The following is a 13,644-nucleotide window of genomic DNA, read 5'->3' as shown; positions in this document are numbered from 1 at the left end:
CTAATGTATTTATGATAAATCTTTTGCACCACGTGTACATTATTCAGTCTATTTGAACGCAGCTTTTTTGTTTGTTTTTATGTTGTGCACCAACATCTAAAAACCATTCTGTTCATGTATAAATGTTGTGCAGATGATTATTGAATGGCATTTCCTATATTTCTTTTGAATAAGGGCTGTATATGAATATTTATAATTGCTGTCACAGTTATGATGTTATTCTAAGGAGAGATGGCACATAGTGGGGCCGATATTGAGCCAAGTAGGGGGATTTTTTATGTGCAATAGAGGAGATTCAAGAGGACCGGCTGTACTATATGTCACATTACTGAAGGGGGTTATGTCACAGAGCTGAATGCAGTGCCACAAATTAAATGTAATGACAAAGCAACTATACCAAGGGAAGGTTTCTGCTCTTTAAATACATAGTACTAACTGATACACATGGTGCTGTAGAAAGGTCCAGCTGTGGTGAGTGTGAACTAGATTTGCAGAGAAACTTTTGTAAGCATGTTTAAAAGCAGGAAACAGTATTTACCATGTGAAAGGCAGTTTGAACCACCTCAGATTAGTTAAATATATATTAACATGATCTAAAGTGTATTGTGCAATATGCTGTATGTTGGGGAAAGTGTATATACTGTATGTATCTGTAGTTATTACTACAATGACACGACTACTTTATACCCAAAATATTCTAGAGATGTCCTTTATAAAAGTTTGTTTAGTACATTATGCCATTTACATTAAAGATTGTAAAATTATTATGGTTTATGTATTTCTCCTTCATATACTAGTAATGTTTTGCCTTTGATTCTTCTTAGGAAACTTTAAAACACACTGCAGGCACCTTAAATTAACAAACCGATCATTTTGCAGCCAGAAACTAGATGAAGTGTCAACAACAGCAGATAGTCACCTGTCAAACATCATCCTTAGTCAAGACGGCTTTTATTCATAATGTTATAAAAACTTTGTGTATATGCAGCTGAAGCTCATAGCTGTTCCTGTTTTTATAAAAAAAAGACCTCAGGGCCAACTGGCACCACTGTGCTGATCCAGTATCACCACCTAGTGGCTGCACATGATGCTAAACGGATTCAAGACTTCTGGACAGAAAACACCAATACATTTTTAAAAAAAAAAAGATATAGAGATCAGACATTGCTTTTCACAGAGTTACAGCTTTAATATAACTTCCAGAAACATTTTTTATTAATCACTTCAGACAGTTTTTCTCATTAATATGACAACAAATAACACCCAGTTTGTTTGGGCTTTTTTCCATTATTCTAGATTTTAATTAATCTAATATAACCAGTGATCTCAATTACACATCTGAATAAATTTGAAGTTATAAAGTAACATTTTGGATTATATGTTAATTTTAAGGCCTTGTGCACTTATCTGCATATTCAAACGTAATACTGAGTACTGATACATACTGACTTGTACACATTTAATGTAGCAGGAATCAAGTCATAATAGATTAACTAAACCTAAGTTGGTTGAACATAAAGAATTTTATCAGTTTAAATATTCAGGAGATAAATTCAGGTTAGGTGTTGTCCACCATATAATGGAGGTAAGTTGCTGTAACACCTGCAGTACATGTAAACATGTAAGTTACACATGACACGTTCCTTATTATTCCTTGTTATAAGACAAAGTATATGAAGCAAATAGGAGGTATAAAGCTGGCCAGAACAGTATTTAAAGAAAAAACAAAACATCATTCAAATGACACGAGCTTGAACACCAAAGCTTCAATTTGGTCAAAGTGAATTTTTATAAAACATTTACAGACAAACAGGCTGGACAGTTTTAACAGTCTGGCTGTGACAGATGACAACAGGAGTTAAAAGACAAAATAGGCACAATGTGGAAAGTTGAAGATAAGAATAAGTGTCAAGGGGGCTTGTTCAGCAAGGATTGTTCATAACAACACCTGTGCAAAGGAGAGCTTTACAACTATTGCTAAAAAGCAATGTATTAAACATACGTTAAGAGATGCCTCAACTCCACTAAAATGAAACTGCTCTCATGTGGTTCCTCTAGAAAAACTATCAATGTTAGTTTTGTTTAAAAGTGCATCAGGCTAATACACATTTTAATGATATTTCAATATCAAAAAAATATTTTTAACATTTTAATAAACAGTTTCATAGACGATGAAGAGAAACAAAACTGTTGATTCTATTTGTTCAGTGTGAATGACCGCGAGGACGTGAGGTGATGAGGAAAATAATCTCCCCGGCCACTTCATCGGGTACACCCGTTTAAATGCCTGTTAACAAAAACAGCTATTCATTCAATCACATGACAACTTCATGTGTTTGGTCATGTAGACATGGATCAAGACGACTTGCTGGAGTTGAAATTGATCATCAAAATGAGGAAAAAATTTGGATTTAAATGACTTGGTCCAGACTGAATGTGCAGATGACAAATCCACAGCAAATATATGATGATATGAGGTCGGTATGGATCAAATTCTCTCTGAAACACCTTGTTGAAACTTTAACACCAAGAATTAAAGCAAGGGTTCAACCTGAAACCAGCAAAATTACCTAATGAAGTGACCGGTGAGTGTATGTGGCATCTTGTAAAAGGCATTAAAACTCTCTGTCCCAAGGAGTTTACAGTAGTCACTACGTTGAAGGGTAAAAAGGTTAAGGCCAATGATCATAAGGCAAAAGTAGAAAAGAATAAGTCAGACTTCACTTGTAAAGTGCTGGTATGGTAAGAGCGAGTTATAGCGCAGCATATACAAAACACAATGTTTTCATTATCAGAAAACCTTTGAAATCTCTTTGAAATGACCACAGTTCAACTTCATTAAGACACCTGGAAATTTAATCAGTGTGTGAAAAAGAGCATAATGTCTCTATTAATAAAAATCTAGAGGATGCCTTATTAATTGACTGAACCAGGGGGAGAAAATTTCACGAGCTAAGTAATAATTTCTAAACAAAACCAATCTTAATCTGATCCACCATTCAGAGCAAAAATTTACTTTCAGCCAATAATGTATATCAATGAGCAGAAGTTGACCATGAAAGTCAGTAGAAGAGCGAATGACTGCATGAGCCTAGTTAGCTGTAAACATGACAAATAACAGATCAACTTGCCAGCCACTGGCAGAAATACGTTTCTGTCTATCGTTGTCCAGTAATGTTGCTGCCTCCAGGATTAATGACGATGGAATCCAGTAAGGGGCGGAGAGCCTGGCCGAATGGCCTGCAGAGGAGAGAGAGCAGATTTAATAGTTAAACTGAAGTCATGGGCAAGCAGACAAAAACAGAGGGTGGGTGACAAAAACTTCCAATGTCATGTTACTTAATAAATATGCTAAAAGTGTGTATAAAACTGAGCACAGGCAGGTTTTTTTCAGAATACGATGCAGAGATGGTGATGAAAACATGGACGTAAGACTGGTAACTCACGTGGAAAGTACTTCAGATGGAAGGTCTGTAATGTATGATGGGATCTTTTTGCCTGTAAGGAACTGAGCCACCTCACTGCTGAAAGTGTTGCAGTTGTGCTCGAACAGCTTATACTTGTCAGCACTGTTCACAAGAAACAAGTGGAGAGGAAACAGTCATAAATTCAGATAAAGAGAAAGATGCCAGACAGGGATGCAACAGGACAAAATCAAAACCTTTTTACAGAGAAAAAACTGGGACAATGAATAATTGTAAGTCTTTAAATGTAGTTTATTTAGGGTTTTTAACATAATAGATTATTCTACTATACATAATCAGGAATCCACAGTTATTTCTTGAGATGCAGAAAAAACATTTGACCTGGTAAACTGGAAATTTTTATTTGCAACATTAAAGAAATTTGGGTCATCTTTCATAGACTGGATAAAAATATGATATAACAGCCCAAATCCATGTGTGAAGACCAATGATCAAACTTCTCCAAGCTTCTGTTTGCACCAGGCAAGGCTGCCCACTTTCTCCATCACTTTCTGCTATTTTTATTGAACCCTTAACAGCTGCTATAGGACAAAATAAAGAAATGAAAGGACTCCATGCCAAATATACCGAACATAAGTAAAGTCTTTATATTGATGATGTATGAAATTTTTAAAATTGAATGTTGAAAAGACAAAAGAGCTTATTATTTATTTTAGGAGGAGGAAAGAGGATCCCTCATTAACTTTCATTAGAGGTCATCAAATTGAGGTGGTTGAATCCTACAAGCACCTTGGTGTTGTTCTGGACGATAAATTAAATTTTAAAAAGAACAGGGAGGTGGTCAAGAAGGCTCAGACAAGGCTCTTCTTTATGAGGAAACTCAGGTCTTATAATGATGGCCGGTGCCTGCAGCTTTTGGCCCACCGGGGCCTGTGCACTGTGATCACGAGGGGTCCTGCCTGGGGCCTTCCTCTGCTACCCACTGGGTGGGTTGGGGTCATCTTCATGGTAGGGTGGCTGGGGTTCGTGCTCCAGGATTGCTGCTGATCGTCCAGGTCTCTGGACCACCCTAGTCTGCCTCTAGCCTCTATGGAGGCATAGTCACATACGATCACACTCATTTCTGATCACTCTACACTCTGCATGCTGACACAGTCACTGAGTTTTCCAGCGAGTTTATACACTAAGAGCTACATTTGTAAAAGCTGAAGGAAATTCTCTGTTGTGTTTCTGTACAGGTAGCAGCTGCTTGTCTGGTTTTAGTTTGGATTGAAGGGTCGTTTCCTTCTATCTGTTGTATCTTTGTCTCCTCTTTCTTTTTTCTACTTTCCTTTTTACTTCTGTTCACTATTCTCCTTTTTTCTGTTCCCTCCCGTAAGGTCCAGCAAGATTATGTAATTTCCACAATTGATGAAATAATAAATAAATAATAATACTTTTATTTAATTTTTTTTAATTGTCCAGAGGAGCCTTATAATTATAAAGCTTCTTTTGGTAAAGCCAATTTATTCGGTACAACACAGCAGCCAGACCATCATTCTGCTGCTACGATGCTGGACAGAACATCTCTGCTTCCTGTCTCTTTCATTTAATACTTACAAATTTGAGCTAATGTTGCAAAAATTCAAGACAAATGTATTCAGAGTATCCAACATTACAGCGTATTTTGTTCATCACAAATGCTGTGATGCATGCAAGTTAGTTCAGGCAGGCAATTTGTGCCGATCTGCTTCACACTAAACACGTCACTCATCTAACATACTGATTCAAATCAGGGGGACTACTTTTTGTTGCAAAGTTTCTGCCTTGCAGTGAAACTTGCTGCTAGTACTGCTACCCTTCTGCTGCCTGTTTTTTTTTTTCCAGCTCATCCACCCGTACACTCTGAGCTTGAATTTCATTCATCACTCCAGAATCAAATTGAGGAAAAATATGTGCACAGGAGTAATGAATTACAGCCTAGATGCCAAATGTTGATCACGTCCTTTTAATAAACATTAACACGAGTTATCTGACTGAAATATGGTGAATTGGGCAATTTAAACACTTTTTAAAAAAATGAAAAGGCCCTTTGCTTGGAAAGTGATCCTTTACCCACCCATCTAACCTCCAGGATGGTCATATTTGGATTAAATGTGCTTTTCAAATTTTCTGACAAGTTCTTACCCATAAGTGGACTCGGCCAATGAAGTTAGATACTCCATAAATAACTCTGCAGACACCTCAGTGAAGCCCATGTCCACTACAGAGTCTGGCTCGCCCAGTGGGGTGCCACCCTAAAAAAACAGACACACACACACCTCAGGTCATGAACTGCTCCAATACAGACATAAATCTAATAATTAATTACAAAACGATAACATTTCAGTGCTGATTCTTACAGGTGGGCAACTGTTGATGCCCTCACCAACAAAGAAGAACTCCTTTCCATGGACCACAACAGCTGTGTGCCTGTCAGAAAAAAACTCATTTAGTCTCTGATAACAAAGCTGTATTTCACTTTATCAGTGAAAATAATTCTCAAAATGAGTCATTGAAAAGAAGAAGAAAAAAGTACACTCACCATATTCCATCTAGCTGTTTCCCTGTGAAGAAAATCATAATTTACTTTTTAGAAAATTCACTTAATCCTAACTGAGCTTCAATGGAGGTAACCACAAGAAGCAACTCACCTAGCATGAGAGGACTCAGCTGGCGGGCCATGCCTCTGGACAGGTCGTAAATGTACAGTTTCACGGGGTAAGTGCCATCTTCGTCCATAGTGACACTAAATGAGAGCTTCAAATATACAATAGAGCTAACCTGGTGTAACTGCAAAAGTTTGTCGGCTAGGAAGCTGTAGAAAACAAGAGCTTTCTGAAGTGTAAGTTTTAGAGACGACAGATAGTTGAAAATTAAAAGTAATAAATAAAGTAACAAACGCCAACCGAGCTTAAGTTTACCGACTATTGACAGCAAATGCTGCGTCACTCTCTCGCTGTAGAGAATAATATGACTGTCAAAAACAGTGCTTTTTGGTTAATCTGTTCTTCCGGTGTCTTAGGGCGAAAACTCCGCCCTCTTCACTAGGATTGGTCGGAATGTTACACGGATATTCAAAGCTCCAATAGCCACGAGCCGTCAGATGGGGGTTTGTCAGCGTGCTCGTTCACCTACCTGAGCGCGCCAGTCAGTGAAACTAGCCTGGACTTGTGGCTGGCGAGAAAGCAAGGAAGTAAGTGAATGCTCCTACGACACATAAGCATTAGTTTAGTATGTTGTTAAAGTATCATTTATATAGTTTGAACGCATTATTTGATAGATAGAGTTGTTCGTTTAGCGCTCGGGAAACAGCATTAAAAAGAACAGAGGCTAACAACAAGCTAAGCTAGCTAATGTGTTTGGGACTTTGATTAGTTACACATTAATAGTGTAATAATAAATTTGAACGAATGTTCTCAAGTTCTAACGTAGTACCGGAACTTTATTTGCTAAGTTACTATTTTGTCTAAGTTTAATGACCCCAGTAAGACTGTTAATTAAAGTTAATGTTCTGCTGGTCTAGAGGTAGCGAAGCATACTCTGCTAGATATGCTGTTTGAATATAATTCAAACGCTTTGGTGCTGCAGAACTTGAATGGAAAGTGTTTGTGATTTCAAATTAAAACGACTCTAAACGGTTACAGAATCCAAATCAACGTAAATGGCAGAGTGGAACGCATACTATCGGAATGAGGATGATGAGGAAGAGCAAGATGAAGCAGAACAGTCTGGAGGTAAGATGAAAACCTGCACATTACTCTCCATATATCATCTTCAAATAATACAAGAGAGGCTTCGCAGTGTATCATAATCCCTACCGCTAAATTGACCATACATGATGTTGTATTGCACACAGTTCTACATGAGAGCTATGTTGTAGCATTTAATATGAGAAGACATTACCAAAACAAAACATGTCTCCATCTTTAACAGGAGAATACAGAATCACAGGAAGAGACAGTCTTGTGTTGTTAGTTGATGCCTCCAAGGAAATGTTCATCAAAGGAGAAGATGGGCAGCCCTCAAACTTTGACATGACCATGCAGGTAAAAGTAATTTTCTTTTTAGTTATTGGTCAAATATGCTTTGATTTCTCTGTGTAGCATCCATTCTTGAGTCCCACATATTTTGCGTATTTTTGCTCACACAATAGCCTTCCCTCTTCTCATTGCCTTGTGACAATAAGAGTTTGTGTTGCTGTAGGTTGTGCGCAGTGTGTATACCAGTAAGATCATCAGTAGTCACAGGGACCTTGTTGCTCTGGTTTTCTACGGCACAGAGCAGAGCAAAAACCCCAGGAACTCATTCAAACACGTTTATGTGTACCATGATCTGGATGAACCCGGTGAGATGCTGCACTCTCTTAATAAACACATGATCACACTTTTGTCTGTAATATTGATGTGAAGTTTTATTTGCATATTTAACTGCTTAAAATAATTATTGTAAACACTTTTGTCCACATTCAGATAATTCAACTTTGTAACTTTTTGTTGTCACATGATAATTAACATAAACCTGAACATGTATAAAGATACTGGAGCAATGTTTCCATATTTTGCACAGGTGCAAAACGAGTGCAGGATGTGGATGCTCTGCGGGGGGGGAAAGGCGCCCAGTTAGCAGCAGAAACAATGGGCAGCGGAGAGACATCCTTAGGTGATGCCCTGTGGTGCTGTGCCAACCTCTACAGTGACATCAAGCTTCGCCTTTCACACAAGCGGCTGATGATTTTCACCTGCAGGGACCAACCACACAGTGGCGACAGCGTGAAGGACCGACAGGCCCGCACCAAAGCCAGTGACCTCAAGGAAACCGGTGGGTTTGAAGCAAACATTGCTCCTCTTTATGAAAACCTGTTTTGATTTTGTCTTTTTCCACAAAATGACTGTGATCCACAGCTATCTGCTGTTTACTGTGATGGTTATGTATGTGAACAAGGCTAACGCATAATGTCACAGGCTTATTATTGATTATGTTATAATAACTCTGGATCGAGACTCACTTTGCCCTCCTTTTTTAGGTGTTGTTATTGATCTGATGCACCTGATGAAACCAGGGGGCTTTGATGTCTCCCTCTTCTTTCGTGACGTGTTAAGTTCACCTGAGGATGAGAGCGAACTTGGGCTTCAGCTGAAGCCTTGTGAGAAACTAGAAGACCTCCAGAAGAGGGTGTGGGCCAAAGAGCAGAAGAAAAGAGCCTTGGCCAGGTAGAGAGGAGTGACAGCTTTTTGCTTTTAGATGATAAAAGTTACTCCTTGTGCACCCTCCCCTTGTAATTATTGCCAAAAGTCCTCTCTAATTCAGTCATTCACTGTAATCCAGATATCACCGCATTAAACTTTTTCTCTTTTCAGCCAGTTAACATTTTTGCCTTTTTTTTCACACCATCTTTATTTCTCTGCTGTTTAGGTTAAGTTTATGTCTGGGTGAGGGCTTGAACGTAGCCGTTGGACTTTATGCACCTGCCGTGTCAGCTCGAAAACCAGCTCCCATCAGACTTTACAGGGAATCTAATGAACCGGTCCGTAGCAAAACCCGGATCTTCCACACCCAGACTGGCAGTCTGCTGCTGCCCAGTGAAATAAAGAAAGCCCAGGTACAAACAGACTCAGTAACTTTGAATGACTATTTTTATTTTTAAATCTGTTAAGATGGTAACACTTAATGTGCATCTTGTAGGTGTATGGTAAGAGGCAGATTGTGATGGAGAGGGATGAGGTGGACGCCATCAAGAAGTTTGAAGACCCGGGACTGTTTCTGATTGGATTCAAACCGATGGAGAAGCTCAAACTGTATCATCACATTAGGGCTTCCATCTTCCTCTATCCTGAGGAAGATGAGGTTAAAGGTAGAACTGTGTGTCTGTGTTTCATTTAGCTTCAAAGCAAAATTAAAACATTGTATTGACTGTAGATTTTAACCCATTAAGGCCCAACCCATGAAAAAATGGTAAGAAAAGTCCAATTTTTTTAATATGAGGTCTTTATTTGGCCCTTTAACCGAATGTAACAAAAATATTAACATTTTTTTAGGGGGGTGTCTACCATTTATTACCATGTGATATATTAAAAATATTATAATATGGTTTTCCGCTTCTGGGTATCTATTTGAGGACAGAAGACAAGTATCACATTGTGTCCAACAGGATTTTGAGCAAAGTTTATACCATAAATTGAAGCGAAATGTCTTAGAAACTGTATGTAATATGTATGTCATGTCGGGCTCTTATGGGTTAAAATACCATTAATTTGAAATTGTAATTGATGTAAAAATGTTTAGCATTTTGTAAATAATTTAACTGAATTGCATAATTTGAAAATGAAGTAGCTTAAGTTTATCTTTTTTTACACTGAAGGTTTAAATAACGATGGAAAAAAAAATTAAGATGCCTGTGTGTATGATGAATTTGGTAACATTTTAAAGCAGTGCCATTTTATTTACTTTTTTGGGGGGGGTCACAGAGCTGAAATCAAGGGGGAACTCCCCTAACATCTGTACCAAGTGATATATATCCTGTTTCTTTTCCATTACAGGCAGCGCATGTCTGTTTTCTGCCTTGATGAAAAAGTGTAGCGAGAGGAACGTCTTCGCTCTGTGCCGCTGCATCGCCCGCCGAAACTACCCACCTCGATTTGTTGCCTTGGTGCCACAGAACGAAGAGTTGGATGATGGGAAAGTACAGATAACACCACCAGGTAATTCACTGCAGAGGTCAGGAGGAGACTCATCTTATATCAGAGAATTACAGTCTCAACCCCAATAGCTGAGGCAGGTTTACTTCCACAAATTTTAAAACTTCTACCTCTTGGTTTGGGTTATGTAGTATCAAAAGTAAGTGCTTCAGGTTTTAACCATTTCACTATTATTATTAACTATATTATTAACTGTTATCTCAACCATTTGTTAAACACATTGATTCTTGTATGTCTAAAGGACGTAAAACAATGCACTTAAACATTTTTCCACTGCTTTTTTTTTAAGTTTGAACTTATTCGGACAGATAAACAAGAGCAAATTATGCACAATAGACAGATGCATATTAATGACCTAAACATACAATTAAAGAGTTTTAAAACATTTTTCAGTCAAATATAAACTCTAGTTTCCTGCTGTGAGATTGTACACACATGTTATACTCGTAATTCTTTTGCCAAAAACATAATAAAAGTAAAACTACTTACTAACCTCAGCTCAGTTTAGCTTGGATCTTGGTTGGGTGAAGGTTGCAGAACTAAAGCTGGTCAGTCATCTATATAAAGGGCTGACCCGTTCAAATCACCGGTGAGTTAAAGGGGACATTGTTTGTACTGAGAAAAGCATTTTTACATGTGTCTGAAAATGTGTTCTTGCAGGAACTACTGGGATGATGTTACAACTAAACCTGACACAGTTAAAGAATAATTATATAATCGCATGTATTTGATCATGTCTGCACAATCATCTGTATTCACTTGTGTGAAAACAGCTGGATAAAACCTAAAGAAATGTTATATTTTCAGTTTTAATGTCAACATGTCATTATTCTCCCTGTTTTCTGCTTTTCATGTTACATGCCTGCTATGTGCAGGTGCATCCAATCCAAATTTTCTTTAGAAAATCTAAAATACAAACAAAAGAAAAAACAAAAATTGTGGTTAACTGGATCAAATGCAGCACTGAGATCCAGTAAAACTAACACTGACATTTTTCCATCATCTGTATTCAAACATGTCGTTGATGTGGTGCTGTCTAAAACCTGAATGGAAGACATCATAGCAAGTGTTTCGTGTGTCTTTGCTGTTTATGGGATTAAATTATGTCATGGTGTTTAAACTGGTTTTCAATGGACACAGTATATTTCCTGGACCTGTGTCGATGAACCAACTGCTTGTCTGATATTCTGGATTTTGTCTGTGAAGAATTTGGGTAAATCATTGCAGGCGTTGGTTGAATACAGTTCAGGTGCTACTGCATAGGAGGGTTTGTTAACCTCTTGACAGCCATGAATAAGGCCTGAGCATTATTTTTGCTAATAATATCAGAGAAATAGGACTATTACCCCCCCACCCCCTGGTATCCTTGTAACAATTAGAAGGTAAAGCTGATAAGGATGCTCTGAGTCCATCTTAATTTTAGACCACACCTGGCATCACCTACAGCTTGTTTACTATCAGGTAGATGTTGTTTGAAGTTTGAAGTTTATTCAGACATCTTTTTACAAAACAAAAAAAAATATGTGTGTGTATATATATATATATATATATATATATATATATATATATATATATATATATTTATGTAGAATGCACATTCATGTAAAAGAGAAAAAAACTTAGTCTGAAAAGGGTATACAGGCAGAAGCAAAAGCTTACAACGCCCACCCCCCAAATCAGTTTACATCGAAATATAAAAGAAGAAAAATAGCTACCTTGACACATACAATAATGGAATTGAGAAAATAGTATACACATATTTACTGTTAATAATTTCATTCACATGATTCATAATATTAAATCACATTTGTCTTAAATATGTTTTTAAACCTTATTAAAGTTGTACAGTCTTTTAGCTCCTGGTCTAATTTGTTCCATATATCAACTCCGACAAAAGAAAGAAATTTTGTTTTATGTTTGTTCTTGCTTTTGGTTTGCTAAACATATTGTATCCTCTAAGATCATACCTCTGATCGAAAACATCTGTACAAATGTGAATGCTGTTTTCTTCTTTCTAAAAATCTGACCTAATGATAAAGATCTGCGCCAAATCAGACCTTGATCGATCAATAAAATATTTTCTTGTGGCATAAAGTTCATATACAAGCTATGTATTTGTTACTCAAATGTCTTTTTATTATAGTTGTACACACAGGTGATCTATTTGTAATCACTTTTGTTTGGCTTGACCAGGTTTCAATGTCATCTACCTGCCATATGCTGACGACATCCGAACTCTCGATACTCCTCGATGTCCGTATGCCTCACAAACACAGGTGGATAAGATGAAAGAGATCGTCTCTAAGCTCCGCTTCAAATACAAGTAAGTTTAGAGAAATATCTGTAGATAAAATGTAAGCTGAAATCAGAATAATGTATGATTACTATTGATCACAACAACGTTTAGTTTGTTTGTAACAGTAACATGTTTTTTTATCACTTGTCACGCAGGAGTGATGCATTCGAGAACCCAGTCCTCCAGCAGCATTACAGGAACCTGGAGGCCCTGGCTCTGGATATGATGGCTCCAGAGGACATAGAGGATCTCATCAGTAAGATTTAGACTAAAACCAAATTCTGGTACCTTTAGAAGATACTGTTGTTTTATTCATCTACTTTCTCTTCCTGTTTACCTTACCTGCCTCAGTGCCAAAAGTGGAGCAGATTGACCAGCGTCTGGGTCCTTTGGTTGAAGAGTTTAAAGATCTGGTCTACCCTGCCAACTACAATCCAGAAGTTAAACCAGCTCCTAAACGCAAAGCAGGTGAAACAGATACTTTTTTTTTTCTTTTCTCTCATACGTTTGTGACCCCAAGCAGTTGACATTTTATTTAGATACCGATAATCCTAATTTCTGTTCTAATTTGATGCAGCTGATTCAGGAGGTGGAGCTGAGAAGAAGCCTAAAGTGGAGGTGACAGACGACGATCTGAGGGCCCATGCGCAGAACGGCACCCTGGGAAAGCTGACCGTGCCTGTGCTGAAGGAGGCCTGTAAGCAGTTTGGTGTTCGGACAACTGGCACCAAAAAGCAGGAGTTAATAGATGCTCTGATGAGTCGACTGGGCCCATGAGGGACTGTATCACACACTTTTCACAAACCCTAGATCTGGTAGATTTTTTTTACTTGTTTAAAAAGTAACTTGCTCTCATTTGGGGGTTCTGTGCTCATATTAACCTCACAACATGGCCTATTTAGAGACACATCAGGCACTGTTTAGTGTGCAACCAAAGAAGCCTTCTGTTCAGCTGAGTTAGGTTCAGTGAAACTCGACTCTAACATTAGCAGACAGTGTGTCAGTCCCACTTTGCATTAATGGTTGAAGGTGAGAAAATACATTGAAAGTTCCTTGTGTTCAAAAACTGGTCTCTGTATTTGTAACATGCTTGTAAAATGAAAAACAACAACTAGCGATCACGTATGTTCATAATAATTTTCATTAATAAAAACTTTTTATAGCCATCCAGGTGATTTGTCTCATTTAATGCGCTGTATCATTAAGT

The 13,644-nt window shown here is 37.8% G+C and overlaps 2 protein-coding genes across 3 annotated transcripts; one reads left to right on the top strand and one right to left on the bottom strand.

The window, feature by feature from the left end:
- Positions 1-1,751: 1,751 nt before the first annotated feature.
- On the bottom strand, positions 1,752-6,462 carry desi1b (desumoylating isopeptidase 1b). Its single transcript, XM_041973960.1, has 6 exons — positions 6,098-6,462; positions 5,989-6,010; positions 5,807-5,876; positions 5,592-5,701; positions 3,447-3,569; positions 1,752-3,240 (listed from the first exon to the last, which is right to left on the bottom strand). The coding sequence occupies exons 1-6, from the start codon at positions 6,183-6,185 to the stop codon at positions 3,159-3,161; spliced, it is 495 nt and encodes a 164-aa protein (XP_041829894.1). The 5' UTR covers positions 6,186-6,462; the 3' UTR covers positions 1,752-3,158.
- On the top strand, positions 3,416-13,601 carry xrcc6 (X-ray repair complementing defective repair in Chinese hamster cells 6). Of its 2 annotated transcripts, none has more exons than XM_041973909.1 (13): positions 3,416-3,428; positions 7,091-7,180; positions 7,380-7,492; positions 7,650-7,791; positions 8,013-8,264; positions 8,470-8,656; positions 8,859-9,045; positions 9,129-9,297; positions 9,983-10,144; positions 12,335-12,464; positions 12,593-12,693; positions 12,789-12,905; positions 13,015-13,601. In XM_041973909.1, the coding sequence occupies exons 2-13, from the start codon at positions 7,108-7,110 to the stop codon at positions 13,212-13,214; spliced, it is 1,833 nt and encodes a 610-aa protein (XP_041829843.1). In that variant the 5' UTR covers positions 3,416-3,428; positions 7,091-7,107; the 3' UTR covers positions 13,215-13,601. The 2 variants fall into 2 exon arrangements, with proteins under 2 accessions (XP_041829843.1, XP_041829842.1); XM_041973908.1 differs by lacking the exon at positions 3,416-3,428 and adding an exon at positions 6,536-6,639.
- Positions 13,602-13,644: the final 43 nt, after the last annotated feature.

This window comes from Melanotaenia boesemani, chromosome 21, assembly GCF_017639745.1.
Source record: "Melanotaenia boesemani isolate fMelBoe1 chromosome 21, fMelBoe1.pri, whole genome shotgun sequence".
Taxonomy (NCBI): domain Eukaryota; kingdom Metazoa; phylum Chordata; class Actinopteri; order Atheriniformes; family Melanotaeniidae; genus Melanotaenia; species Melanotaenia boesemani.
Note: the sequence above shows the minus strand (reverse complement) of the source record. Positions and strands in the feature narration are given on the sequence as shown.

What these genes read in the sequence shown, in the direction of transcription:
- desi1b (XM_041973960.1), bottom strand. Translation starts at nt 6,185, where the DNA reads ATGGACGAAGATGGCACTTACCCCGTGAAACTGTACATTTACGACCTG. An exon ending in GCATCAACAGTTGCCCACCT is followed by an intron (nt 5,702 to 5,806) that starts GTAAGAATCAGC and finishes CTGTTTTTTTAG; the next exon opens with GGTGGCACCCCACTGGGCGA. An exon ending in CCATCTGAAGTACTTTCCAC is followed by an intron (nt 3,241 to 3,446) that starts GTGAGTTACCAG and finishes TCTCCTCTGCAG; the next exon opens with GCCATTCGGCCAGGCTCTCC.
- xrcc6 (XM_041973909.1), top strand. Translation starts at nt 7,108, where the DNA reads ATGGCAGAGTGGAACGCATACTATCGGAATGAGGATGATGAGGAAGAG. An exon ending in TGAAGCAGAACAGTCTGGAG is followed by an intron (nt 7,181 to 7,379) that starts GTAAGATGAAAA and finishes CATCTTTAACAG; the next exon opens with GAGAATACAGAATCACAGGA. An exon ending in AAGCTCCGCTTCAAATACAA is followed by an intron (nt 12,465 to 12,592) that starts GTAAGTTTAGAG and finishes CTTGTCACGCAG; the next exon opens with GAGTGATGCATTCGAGAACC.